At 43.4% G+C, this 14,296-nt stretch overlaps 1 protein-coding gene across 1 annotated transcript in view; it reads right to left on the reverse strand.

Annotated features, from left to right (window-relative positions):
- Positions 1-14,296, reverse strand: part of actn2b (actinin, alpha 2b) — a gene marked incomplete at its 5' end in the record, with an annotated part of 30,468 nt that continues 16,172 nt past the window's right edge. Inside the window, 13 exons of the mRNA XM_083650306.1 lie at positions 1-588; positions 1,670-1,828; positions 1,977-2,042; positions 3,134-3,280; positions 3,581-3,760; positions 4,191-4,325; positions 5,229-5,411; positions 8,227-8,367; positions 9,302-9,410; positions 10,776-10,926; positions 11,851-11,998; positions 12,875-13,105; positions 13,581-13,673. Of these exons, the coding sequence (XP_083506432.1) occupies positions 430-588; positions 1,670-1,828; positions 1,977-2,042; positions 3,134-3,280; positions 3,581-3,760; positions 4,191-4,325; positions 5,229-5,411; positions 8,227-8,367; positions 9,302-9,410; positions 10,776-10,926; positions 11,851-11,998; positions 12,875-13,105; positions 13,581-13,673 (1,902 nt within the window). The 3' untranslated portion in view covers positions 1-429. The remainder of the gene's footprint in view (positions 589-1,669; positions 1,829-1,976; positions 2,043-3,133; positions 3,281-3,580; positions 3,761-4,190; positions 4,326-5,228; positions 5,412-8,226; positions 8,368-9,301; positions 9,411-10,775; positions 10,927-11,850; positions 11,999-12,874; positions 13,106-13,580; positions 13,674-14,296) is intronic.

Genomic DNA, 14,296 nt, shown 5'->3' on the forward strand with positions numbered 1-14,296 from the left:
TTTATTTTTTTTACTCAATTTGTAACTTGTGTTACTTGACAAAGTACGGTAACTGGTATAATATTACTGAAATCCTATTGTAACAAGTTATATGACTGAGTTACTGCTAAAAGTAATATATTACATGTACTGTAATACCGTATGTTACTTTTGTAATGAGTTTCCCCCAACACTGACTATAACAGTGTGTATTTCCTTTAGGGGGCATCTTTCATAAAGACTATGAGGAGCGGACCAACGGACATGACAATGCAAAACATGACGTTGACATACGAATGCATCGGGAGACAAATCTATAGAAATCTAATGCTTGCAAGCATATTTTAATTAACATATCTGATCCTCCCCTCATTATAGATTCCTTAAATTCATCCAAAGATGAAGGGGTGGGTGATACACTTGTGGTTGGGTAAAGGGTCATCTTGGGGGTTAAAGGTCGCTCTCTCCGTAGAGGGCGGTGGAGAAGGCAGTGTAGTCTAGCGCCCCCGGTGTCGCTCCGTGGCCGCTGTAGGGAGGCATCCTCATGATGCAGTATTCTGCCTGGTCAGGGGGTAGCTCTCTCCTCAGCTCCTCCACTAGGATGTAGGGCTGTGGTGACGGGGAGTAGAAAATGTTGATTCAGAATGCTGAATGATCTGAGTCTAATGTGATTCAGAATGCTGAATGATCTGAGTCTAATGTGATTCAGAATGCTGAATGATCTGAGTCTAATGTGATTCAGAATGCTGAATGATCTGAGTCTAATGTGATTCAGAATGCTAAATGATCCGAGTCTAATGTGATTCAGAATGCTGAATGGATCTGAGTCTAATGTGATTCAGAATGCTGAATGATCTGAGTCTAATGTGATTCAGAATGCTGAATGGATCTGAGTCTAATGTGATTCAGAATGCTGAATGGGATCTGAGTCTAATGTGATTCAGAATGCTGAATGGATCTGAGTCTAATGTGATTCAGAATAATGAATGGATCTGAGTCTAATGTGATTCAGAATGCTGAATGATCTGAGTCTAATGTGATTCAGAATGCTGAATGGGATCTGAGTCTAATGTGATTTAGAATGCTGAATGGGATCTGAGTCTAATGTGATTCAGAATGCTGAATGGATCTGAGTCTAATGTGATTCAGAATGCTGAATGGGATCTGAGTCTAATGTGATTTAGAATGCTGAATGGGATCTGAGTCTAATGTGATTCAGAATGCTGAATGGATCTGAGTCTAATGTGATTCAGAATGCTGAATGGATCTGAGTCTAATGTGATTCAGAATGCTGAATGGATCTGAGTCTAATGTGATTCAGAATGCTGAATGGATCCGAGTCTACTAGCGCTTCTATTTCAAATGCAGAGCTGTGTTGAGGGAATCCAACAGGGTAACATCGTAGTGCAGAAGTAAACTGGGTTTGTGAAAAGCTGTCTGCTAAAATCATCTTTTTCCAGTTTAAGTTGATGCACAAAGTTATAGATCATAAATAAGATGAGCTGAAAATAATGGCTAGACTAGACATGAGTCCATGTGCCAGTCTACAGACTAACACACACACACACACACACACACACACACACACACACACACACACACACACACACACACACACACACACACACACACACACACACACACACACACACACACACACACACACACACACACACACACACACACACACCTTGTCAGCTGCCAGGATCCGGAAGGATGCCACCACCTGCTCTGCAGTGTCCGTATCGGCGGTCTCTCTGGTCATGAAGTCGATGAAAGACTGGAAGGTGACCGTTCCAGTGGCACTGGGATCCACCAGCAACATTATACGGGCAAACTCCACCTCTCCCTGAGAAAGGAACGGGCAGTGGACAGCGAAGGCACAGTATGTGTCAGGTTAGAAAATAAAACCAAACTTTTTTTTAAGAATTATTTCCATAAATCTTTGCAATTGATAAAGTAGCCCATCCATCAATTTACAGTGCTTAACCTCCTACCAAGTCATAGCCCATGGAGATGAGACAGGCTCTAAAGTCATCAGTCTCCATCGCCCCATTCTTCTTCTACAGGTGGAGACCAAAGTCAGAAGGTAGAAACAGGAGGATATTAGAGGAAAAGGAGGGAAAGAGGAAATTTTTTAGGAGATGTATATAAATGTACTAACAGAAGCAAAGCCTGTTGTTTAAAATTAGCATGTCAAATTTGCATTAAACATGATTCAAGATTCAAGATATTTACTCCGTTGTACAAGTACGCACGTGTGAAATTCTTAAGCTACCTGTAGGGGGCTCCATTACAGGTCAGTGCAAGTTACTACAGTGATGCTAAGACAATGGGGAAAAGATTATTCTACTGCTGTTGGGAAACCAATTATCCGAGAGGTAAGAGAATGGACCACGTCTCCAGGAAGCAGCCTCTTGGTTTGTGTGAGTCAGTTCCAAACTTCCTCCAAGATCTAACATTGACAACTGAGAATGTTGCACCACTGCAGGGTGGACATCATGGGGGATCTATCCCAGTGTTTCCCCTACCATTCTACAGGCCTGGCGGGCCCGCCAGGCCAACGACGCCCCCGCCAGGCCAGAAGAGGAAATGCAAAAAAAAGAGAAAAAGAAATATAGAGATTGTTTTTCCTGCTCTCCCCAAAATGTCAATAAACCTTTATGGCATATTATTACAATACAACAATACTGGTGTTGACAGTCATAGAAGATGCCAAATCATTCAAAACAATAAGCATTTTGCTTTTAGGAGCATCGTGCCAGCGTGCAGTGCTGTTCCAAAACGTGTCAACGCGTGTCGTTGCCTGGGAAACGCACATCCCATAATACAACTGTTCGCATCGCATTCCATAATAGTATGATGATACTTGGGATGCCATTGCGAACATAGATGCAAATAGGTTAGCTAAAAATGTTGCGTCGCCAGCGAGGGCCCCCACCGTTGCGGTCGACGTACGTTCCGAAATCCCTCCAGGCCTGAACAATTTTCTAGGGGAAACACTGCCCTTACAGTTAGCTACAGGATCATCTCTAAATACCAGGCTACCCCCCACTACTCTGCTGATGTTCTCACACTGCATCAGCTGGGCTATCTCAAATGGATCTTAACAGAGTGCGGGGAATGGGGGAACTGTGTGAGTCCATCACTGTACCCGGTCAAAGTGGTTGAAAGAGGATCTGAACTCATTCATCTGCTGCTGGCTGATGCCCTTGGCGTCCCTGGTCAGGATCTGGGTCTCGATCTCGTTGATGGTGCGGGCGATGGTTGTGAGAAGCAGCTCCCAGCCTACACGGATGTGCTGTTGATGTGATGACAAGGCAAGCATATTGTTAACACATGAAAGAAATACACCTTATATACAGAATATTGTATATTGAAATATGAATTGAATATTGTATATCTAACTGCATATTTACATGTGTGAGAGTATCCATTGCGCCGATGTAATGAATAGCCATTGTAAGCACAGTGTCTGTATGTTTTTGAGTCTGTATTGCATGTTTGTACATATTTTACATGTGTCTGTTTGTTCAAATGCATGTCTCAGCATCTATGCATATTTGCAAAACTGTCCGCCATTTTGCCCACGTGCTGTTACCTCCATGGTGTAGTTGGTGTGTTTGTTGTCAAACACCAGTGACTCTTGGATTAGCTGGTGGTCTCCCTCCAACTTGTCAATGTTGGGCTTGTAGGCCACAATGACGTGCTCGCACTGCTTCAGCTGCGTCATCTGGTCCTCCAGTGTCCCTCCTAGCTCCAGGGCACAGCGTCCAACCTCCTGCAGGGCAGCACACACAGGACAGCCAACTTGGTTTTGGACCAGTAGATTTGATCATAGAACATGTTGGTGTAAGGATCAGTTGATTTGCTTGATTTGGGGGGGGGGGTCGATGATCTGTGTTGAAGAATAACTTCTGGAATTGTAGCACTTCATGGATGAGAATTGTATGTACATTATATTCCAATATACATTAATTTTAGTGTTCTATTATCATTACAATAACTGCCATCCTGTTGGCCTTTATGCACGCTTGGACCCCAGGAAGAGTAGTCGTTCACTTCGGTGTAGACTAATGGGGATCCTTATAATAAACAAATAATAAACAAATAAACTTAATGTACAATGAATTTGTATTTTTAGGTCGTTTTTGGTTGACATGGAAATAACCATGTGTCTAATAATTGCTCATGAAGCCTGCATGTCTAACCTCCATCCTGGTCTGTATCCAGGGTCCAATGAGATTGGCCTGGGCAGCAAACTGCCGTCTCAGCCTTTCATGGGCATGCTGATGTGCCATTTCCTCCTGTAGGGAACCATCCCTCTGAGGAACCAGCTTCTTCACCTAGAAAACACACACACATGCAGAGGGGGCCTAGTCAGTATTCAGAGAGGCTAGCGCCTCCTGGAGGGATCCATTTACATCAAAAAGAAAGTCGTACATCGCAACTGTGTGCTGAATACTCCAGATATACTGTAGCATTTTGACTTGTTCCAATAAAAAAATTATAAAAATAAAATAAAGACTAACTGCACCCCAGAGTGTTGGCTTCTAGCCTGGAAATTCAAAAAATGCCTCTAGCAAGTGAAAAAAGTATTGATTTGTGCAGCGCTGGGAGGGAGGGAGGGGGGGGGGGTTGAGACCAGACAACCGCAGAGAGACAGAGAGAGCTTATCAGAGGATTTAAACGTTATTTTATGATTGGTTCACAGCAGTTACATTCTGAAGCCCAAACAAGCGCAGCAAACACAAAAAAACACAAACTCAGTTCTGAGTCTCTTATCTGCTGTGAGATGCAGCGTTTTTAGACTCAGTTCTTCTCAGTCTCTATCCGTATCCGCGTCGCTCAGGAAACTTTCAATTCAATAGCCGGGTTTCAACCAGTAGAAGGCAGTCGCTACGCATATTTAGATATATGTAGAATTCAAATACTTTGCACTAAAATGTCAGGATTTGGACCTAAATCCATCAACACCACTACTAAATTCCCATATACTTTGGTTTTAATCTGGGGGAAAAAAGTGGTTTTGGTGTGCAGTTTCTCTATCTCTCCTAGTTCTTTTTGTGTGGTAAATATTATATGTCCAGAAATATCAAACTATATATTTTTTATATATATATATATATATATATATATATATTTTTTTTTTCTTCTGTTTTTTATAGAACAGTAGAAATGCCAAACTCTGATCTAAGACTTGATTCCCTTGGTGTAAGTGTGTATGCCAGAGTGAAAGCTGTTGCTACCTTATCCCACTTGTTGAGAAGTTCTTCGATAGTGATGGTGCTGTAGGGGTTGCTGATGTCGGCCTTGATCCCGTAGCTCTGGGAGATCTTCTGCACCTCGTTGTGGACTCCCACGATGGCCTGTCTCTCTCCGTCCGCCTCGGGGAGAGTCGCTTTGAACTGCTCATGAGCTGCGATGAGACTCTGGAAGGGACGGTGAGGGTGACAGACAGTGAAGAGAAACCGGACACTTCAACTGCAGTACATCCATTTCCTATTTCCATCAATCTGTTGAAATTGTTGATTGTTGTTTAGATTTCTTGGCATACATCACAGACACACATACACACATCACAGACACACATACACACATCACAGACACACATAGACACATCACAGACACACAGACACACATCACAGACACAATCACATGGTCTCTCAACACCAACTGCATCCTCAAGAAAGCACAGCAGAGACGGTGCCATGTCAGATTTCAGATTTCAGATTTCAGATTTATTTCGCCCCCCACACACACAAACAGTTGACATGTGGATCAACATCAAGATACAATTGTGTGGAGTGCCAGGTCTCCAAAGAAGCTACTTAAAGCTTATAGCAGGAGCCTGAGCAGGAAGACTTAACACAACTTAAATACAAGTTACTGCATACAGTATAACACAACAACAATTACACAACAGGACAATTAACAGACAAACAAAACAAACAAAACAATCCCAGATCAATGGATAAGTATAAGTATACTTATAATACATATTATTACTATATATTATATTATATATCATATACATTATATATTATATATACTATATATTATAATATACTATATTATTATACATACAGATTAAGCAGTTGTTCTTTCATTTTTTTCTTGAAAACAGAGATGGATGGAGATGTTTTCAGGCTCTCATCAAGCCCATTCCAGATCCGCGGCCCTCTATTGGTTATACTTAGACTGGTGCATTTCAGTCGTCTTTTCTTACCATAAATAAGATGTGTATTTCTGGTATTGAAAGAATGAGCGGGACGGTTGACTGGGATGAGCTTGGAGAGTCTTGGATTTAAATTATGGACAACTTGATACATCATTGTTGCGTTTTGGTGAATATTAAACTCAGCAAGCCTCAGAAGATTATAGCTATGGAAGAGGGAACATGTGGGTGCGTTGAAGTCCGACCAGGATATGGCTCGTATTATTTTCTTTTGTAAGCTTTCTAATTTCCTCAGATAACTGGGGAAGGTGTTACACCAAATAATGTTACAGTAATTAATGTGTGGCTCAAACAGGGTTTTGTACAAGATCAGGAGAGCAGATAAAGGAAGAAAATGACGGAGTTTGAAGAATAGACCAACATATTTAGACAGTTTTTTTAACAGGTGATCAATGTGACATTTGAAGTTGATTGACTCGTCTATGAGGACCCCCAAGAATTTTGTTGACCTTGCTCTTGTCAACTCCCTTCCATCTATATTGAGATGGATATGATCCACTGATTTTTTGTTAGAGTGGAATATAATGAAGTCACAAGTCCGATACCGCATGAGTCCAGAAAACGAAGCATTGGACAAACGGCTCAGTCTGACAACTCGTTGGTCCGAAAATATACATAGTTCTGCATGAGAATTAGCCATGAGCTTTTTTTTTTTTTTTTAAGATCATTCTGCATAATGTGTTTGTTTGAGAGAAACTATGGAAGATTCAATGTGAGCAATGGACAAATAAAGAAAGACAAATTTGCCTCAGACTATTCATTTCATTCTAATTATTATTTTTGAATATTAGTTAACCAAATGTGTTAATTGTTGCACATAATAATGATCAGATTTTCATTTAATTTGTTTTTGATTTTGCTTATTCATTGACTTCTTCTGTTTATCTCTAGCACAGAATTCATTTTCATTTTTGTTCCCCACTCAGGCAGAGTCCATTTTAAAAAGTTCAAAGATTGTATTGTGAATGTTGAATCAAGGCAGGGGCAGACAGCACAGGCAAACAGATAGAGATTGATGGATGTGGCTGTGTGATGACTTGACATGGTTTCTGGAATGGTTTTCTCAAACAAAGATTGAAATCTTTTCTCAAACAAACAGAAGCTCATGGCTAATTATCATGCAGAACTACGTGCATATTTTCGGACTAACGAGTTGTCGGAACAACAAGCTTTTTCACTGTCGGAATAACGAGCAGTCGACCAGCCGTCTGTCCAATGCTTCATTTTTGGGACTCATGAGGTGTCGACTAGGCCACTAGGGGGCAGTCCCCGCAGCGACTGTACTTTCTGTACACCACTCGCTGTAAAAAGAAAGCCCAGAACATCATTCAGGACACCAGCCACCCCCGCCCATGTTCTTGCTCCTTCCATCTAAAAAAAACAAAACATTATTGGATTCTGGACATCCAATCACAAACCACCCATCTCACTAACCGTTATTTCCCCACAGGCAGTCAGGTTGCTGAACAGAACCATACGCACCACACTTTGTTACTGTATGTTATCGTGTGCTCTATTTTGTGTATTGTGCTGTGTGTGTGTGTGTGTGTGTGTGATCAAGGCAAAATGTGGTCCTGGAGACACCTATTGTAGGGGGAACTACCACAGAAGCAGTTTTGCTTACTTTGCGCCAGGTGTTGTTTATATACCTGTCTGTGGACAGACTTTTGCGAACGTGATAGCGTCAAAACCGTGCAAGACGCAGTCACGAAATTTTACAGGTGTGGAGGTGACGTCAAAATGAAGGTTGAGTTTGAAAATGGGTGTGATTCGAGCAAGGGCCCCACCCACATTGGGCCCCCCACTTTACGCCCACACTCGTTTTACAGTTAGTGGCAGACACGCGTGTGTGTGTGTGTGTGTGTGTGTGTGTGTGGAGGGGGGGGGGGGGGGGGGGGGGGGGTGAGTGTGAAAAACCTATTGTATAAAATTACGTGGACTTTTCCCACAGTGTGCCAACATTACTGTGAGAAGTCAAACTGTGTGAACCTACTGTGGGCGGGGCCTACCTGGACTTCTTCGATGGTATGCACTATAAACATATCCTGCAGGTCCTCCATGGCTCCTTCCATCCAGTTGTTGAAAGGCGCCGACCTTTTGGCAAACTCCAGGAACAGCTGATCGATGGTCTCCAGCAGCTTCTCTGTCCGCTGGGAAGACCGAGCAAAATGGAGTTACATCAATCAGATGTTTTCGCTTCATAGTTCACTCTGTTATTGCTTATGATGCGACTGTTTATTATTGAATGTTATGTGTGTATGATTTGTGCTGTTTGTTTCTTATCCATGCTGGATTTTAAATACTGCACAAACACACGGCTTACTGGGAATTGAACCCAGACCTCCAAACCCAAAGTTCAATGCTTTGCTCTACTCACACTGACCTACAACAGAATCATATTCATATAAACAAACCGCGCCACCTGTTTGGATGGCTAATTCCAGGATGCAACACATTGTTATGGGGACTTGATTAGGGAGCGCCTCCCCCTCAGGGGTGAGGTGGAGAGAACACAGATCCCTGTCCCTGTCATTCAGACTAATCCCTGGCCCTCTTCCCAGGCCCTGACACAGTCACAGGTCCGGAACGCCCAGCGCGGATCAGAGGAAGTGGCTCGTCGGCTTTCTGCCAGACACATCCAGACACAGAACCTCTTACATCTATTTCCCCTTCATCCCCTCCACGCCTCCATTTTAGCCTGTTATCTGGGTCAGGGATCTTACAGGCGATCCAATTACCTCTCCCTCCTCATAAATCAGTTGTGTCTCCGCTGCTCAGATGTCATCCACAGACATTCAAACATGTACGTTTACATTAAAATGTTGATTCAGGTGACTATGGAGGCCACTTCATTGCTGCATCTACTCGTCACTATGGAACTTTAGCAACCTCTTGTGGGAGTTTACTAACATAGCATATTCAGGAAAATCATCCTCAAATTGAATAACCAATTGAGCAGCCTATGCTGGTATGGGAGATTTGAGGGAAAGTGGACTTGAATGCTTTTCCATCTTAACCAGTTCACTGACAAGAGCCCCATTTTCTTCTGATGTTTTGTGAACAACCTCGACGGTTGCCCCTCACCTCCAGCGCCTCTCTCCTCTTCTGAGTCAGGGTTCCCAGACTGTCCCACAGGTCACAGATGCTCTGGCAGCGCTGGTTCACAGCAGCCACATCATGGTAGTCCAGCTCACTGGAAAGAACAAGGCACAGACCACAATTTGTTTCAACTGTAATATTTCTTTCTTTCAAGCACCATTTTCAATGCATTTTAAAGTGTCTACCCTCTGTCTCTCTAGGCATTTGTGGTGGACCACAGAGCCAATCTCTGAGCCAGAGAAAAGTGGTGAATGTTTTCACTCTTAACATTGTGACCTTTAACTACAAAGGTCAGTCAATGTAAACTCAAGTTAAAGTAGGAACACCTAAAGGAGAACTTTAATCAAAATGGACATGCTCACTGTTTGGCACCTAGTAGTGCTGATGTCTTTGGGCTAAATTGGCTGAGGAGAAACCATGCTGTTGTTGAGGCATCTGGCCAGAGCCAGTCACCGTCCGGGGGCCTCCTGGGTCTCACTGTGCGGATTTGACAGCTATCTCATAGTGGTCATCTTTCCATTGGTTTCCCGCCCTGCTCGTAGTCAGACTGATGACAGTGAGTGATTGTGCCAGGAGGAAGCTGACCAGTCAGGAGGAGGTAGTATTAATGAGTTTCCTGGATATGTGAGACTGGCATCGACTGCCTGAGGGCAGCGCCAGACGGCTTCAGGTGAGCTGGCTTGCTCAGTGGGCCTCCCGGGCAGGGGAGAGCAGTAACCCCAGGCAGGATATTCTCGACATCCTCAATTTTGCTCTCATAAGCTCCATGCTGGTAGCTGGAGTCGTACTTGGCCGACACAGCAGACTTGAAGCCGGGCTTACGAGATCCTGGGAAGGGTGGCAGTGGGGATTTAAGGGTGAAATTAATTCTGCCGGTGTGATTTGGAAGGGTGAACTTCATTCTACTGTTTCACTTTCTGAATCTCCGCGCTCAGAGCTTTCTCCGATCCAGCTGACCCGACTCGAACCCGTGAGTGAGGAGGAGGCGGGGAACCGGGGAGGTAGCTGGCAGCAAGCAGACATACTTGAGGGGTGGTGAGCAGGGTTTGTAGCCTTGCTGCATGAGCCTCAGTTTTAGCGAGGAACTACTCCCACATGCAAATCACACCGCAGACAATTGAAAGACAACCACTCTCATTCTCATTCATCACATTTAGTTTTGTCCTTCCACCGTCCCAAGTGTGGAGATAAAAAGCAGCATATAGGAGCAGTGGTGTGGGTTGGAATCTGCTATGTGTCCTTTGTTGGCTCTATCTCCAGTCCCCACTGTATGCTGTGTACAGACACTGTATAAATTATGTATAAAGCTGAAATGCCATAAAAAAATAATATTTATAAGAAAGAAACAGAAAACATCACTGTAATTTGACTAGTTAGTTCCCCCCGTCTCTGGTGTGAACTTCTAGGCCTCCTTCATGGCACATGAGTGAAAGGCTCCGCTACAGGGAGTTGTGCGTACTTTAGCTCCTGTGCGATGGCTGCGATCTGCTCCACTCGGTCCTGGTGGGCTGCCAGGTCGCTCTCAAAAGCCTCGTGTTTCCGAAGCAACGCACGTATTTCTGTCAGGCTGGCCGTTTCATAGTCCTTCTGGGAGAGGATGAGTTCTTTACCTGAATATCACGCGCGCGCACACAACCCACGGACAAGCAGAAGGAAGAGGAGGTAAGAGAGATAAGCTAGCCTAGTACATTCCCACACATTTTTACCAATGAATTTTCTAAACTTTTCCAGAACTTTTCCAGAATATTTTACCCATTTCCATGACATTATTTCATATTTTATATAGCGATCATAGCTCTTACTCCAGTGTGCTATGCCCTAAGAAAGGGCAGTGTAGCATGGAATTGGGAATGGAATGCTTTTGTGTCTACACATACAGTAGACTCAATTCCAGTCTATATTCCGTGCCACATTTTTGCTATTATATTCTTTTATTTTCACTAATCTTGCGTCAATGCGTGAATGTCAGCATTTGCCGCATTTATCAATTTAAAAGTAATGATGCGTAGTAAAGTAGTCAATTACATTTACCCTTTCAACAGTTACCTGTGCAGCGCACTTTAAATTTGTAATACAAGGAACATATTTCACATTATTCGTTAGACATGTTTTTGAGATTAAACGAACATATTTTAAACAATAGCCAGAAACAGTGTATAATCAAACATTTCCAAAGAAGTCTGTTAATTCCAAACCATTTCCAGGGCCTGGAAAACAGTTTTTCTAATTGCATAACTTTTCCAGGAATTTCATGACTGTGGGAACCATGTAGTACTAACACAGCTTTTCTTTGGGCAGGAAGGATTATAATCTGGAAGGATTAAATATCATTATATTCCATCTCATAAGGGACACATCTGCACAAACCACATGGCTAAAGGAAACACAGAACAGAAACAGAGTGGACAGATAAGCGCAGATAAACCGAAAACTAACAGACGTGCAGACCTTTAGATCAAACAGAGAGAGATAGTAGACAAATAGAACGATGAAGCACACAGACAGCCAAACAGCCAGATGCATGCAGGACTGACCGCTGGCCCAGCTCTCATGGTTGGTGGCCTTCTGGCGGAACTTTTCAGCCAGGTGGTCCAGTCTCTCCAGCCTACGGATCTCTGTGAGAAGCCACTCCTCGTAGCCCTTCTCTGCCTGCTCCAGGCCCTGCCATGCAGTGGCTATGTCCTGTACACACACACAGAACATCAGTGAGAAATAGCTGATGCAAATTAGATGGTGGCGAGTCTTTAAAAAACATTTGGATGGGGGGGCGGGGCGTCTGGGTAGTGTAGAGGTAAATGCACTCGTCTACCACTGGACCCGGGTTCAATTCCCGGCAGCAGTACTTCCTGCTCGGTCAGACGTTCATACAGGCACAATTGGCCGTATCTGCGAGTGGGAAGCCGGTGGGGTATGTGTCCTGTCGCTGCACTAGTGCCTCCTCTGTTCTGTTCGAGGAAGAGGGGAACTGGGGGGAATAGCGTGATCCCCCCATGCGCTACGTCCTGCCCTCGCTGTCAGGTGAAAAGAAGCGGTACATGTATCGGAGGAAGCATGTGCTTTCCCCAATATCAGCAGAGGGGGTGGAGCAATGGCTGGGACAGCAGGGGGAATTTGGCCAAGTATGGTACAATTGGGGAGAAAAGTAAAAAAAAAAAAATATATATATATATATATATATATATATATATAACGACAGTTTTTTTGTCACAACCAAGACACTTTTAGCAATATAAAAACTTCACATCCCCCCCCCCCACTAATATTACAGTTTTTCTGTTCCTGTTTATTTTATTCAGATCAGTGTAAAAGATCTCCCCAAAGAAAAGAAAAAAGAAAATAAACCGTCATTTCAGGGGGAGAACCCAAACATTTGCCCTAAGATGAGACATAAACAATTATTCATTCGATAACAAACATGAATACTCCTTTGATCGCTCAATTGGGAGCTGAGCCAAAAGTGATACTCAAAACGATAACGACAGTATAGGAAGAATCTGGAGTGACTTACAGATATACTCAAAATGATAAAGACAGTAGGAAGAACTTGGAGTGACTTACAGACACCATCTTCCCCTCAGAGGGCATGAAGGCAGGGCGATTGCTGATGCGCAGCTTGGTCTGCAGGGTGTTGAAGTTGATCTCCAGCTGGCACTTCTCCTGCACCTTGGGGGGCTTGTGCATGCGCCTGTAGTCCCTGAAGTCCTCCAGCTTCCTCTGCATCTCCGTCATGGTCTTCTCCGGGGTCCGGTTCTCCAGCCAGGGAGTGGTGCGGCGGATCCACTCCAGAAGCTGGGGGACACAAAGGGCCACTCGGTGGTAAGTGAGGTGGCAAGATGGTGTCATTAAAGATCACAATGTGACCAAAAGACTGCAATGAATTATTATTATTATTATGATAATGAATAATGAATACATTATTTATTATTATTTATTTGGGAAATGGGTCTAAGGTATAAGCAGCAATGGGATACGTGAGGAGGAGATTTATGACGTTTTTGGAGTTAAAGTACTTGTTCAAATTGAACTCAATTACACCTGTATTGGGTTGTGGCTTTGAAACAGTCATTAACTACTTCAAACTAACTATGTGTGAAGCAGAGTACTGACTCTAGCGTAATATTTATAGTCTACCACACTACTACAAAATGTTCTGCAGTTTAATCTCTCTTTCAAAAGTCAAAGGTTTCAGCACAGTGTCATCATCTCACAGGAGGAGGTGCTAGTTTCAAATCTTTTTTTAAATGGGAAAAAAATAAATCTTTACCTCACTGGCCAGTCTCTCATACTCCTGCATCATCTTCTCATTCTCCTGGTTCACGCCCAGCACTTTAGAGATCCTGTTTGCAGCCGTCTCCGCCTGAACGTGGGAGAGGGAAGACACGGCAGCAGGGGAAAAGAAAGTTATATTAGCAAAGTATGGCTGGACGATATGGTTGAAATCAGTATCATGATAATCATGAGGATATTTCTCGATATCGATATATACAACGATATGGTTCATGTATGCAAAATCACATTTAGTATTATTATTATGAATACTACTACTACTACTACTAATAATAATAATAATTGATTAGATTTATATAGCACCTTTGTAGATACTCAAAGTGCTTCAGGGAGGGGGAGGAGGGGAGGGAACACAACTCATCCACCACCGATGTGTTCAGCCAGTTTGTGCCAGAAAGCACACCACACATCAGCTATCACAGTGGAGAGTTGAGAACTGACTGTGCCAATTAAGTAATGAGGATTGAGTAGGTGGCCATGATTTGAGGAAGGCCTTTGTGGGAATTGAGCCAGGGCACCGGGGTCACACCTCTACTCTTGTGAACAGTGCCAATTGGATCTTTATTGACCACAGAGAGTCAGGACCTCGGTTTAACGTCTCATCCGAAGGGTGGTGCTCACTCACAGGACAGAGTCCCTGTCTCTGCCCCCTGGGGGATTGGGGAGATTATTCATGAGACCAGAGGGAAGAGC

This window comes from Poromitra crassiceps (genome assembly GCF_964638095.1).
Source record: "Poromitra crassiceps genome assembly, chromosome: 14".
NCBI classification, from domain to species: domain Eukaryota; kingdom Metazoa; phylum Chordata; class Actinopteri; order Beryciformes; family Melamphaidae; genus Poromitra; species Poromitra crassiceps.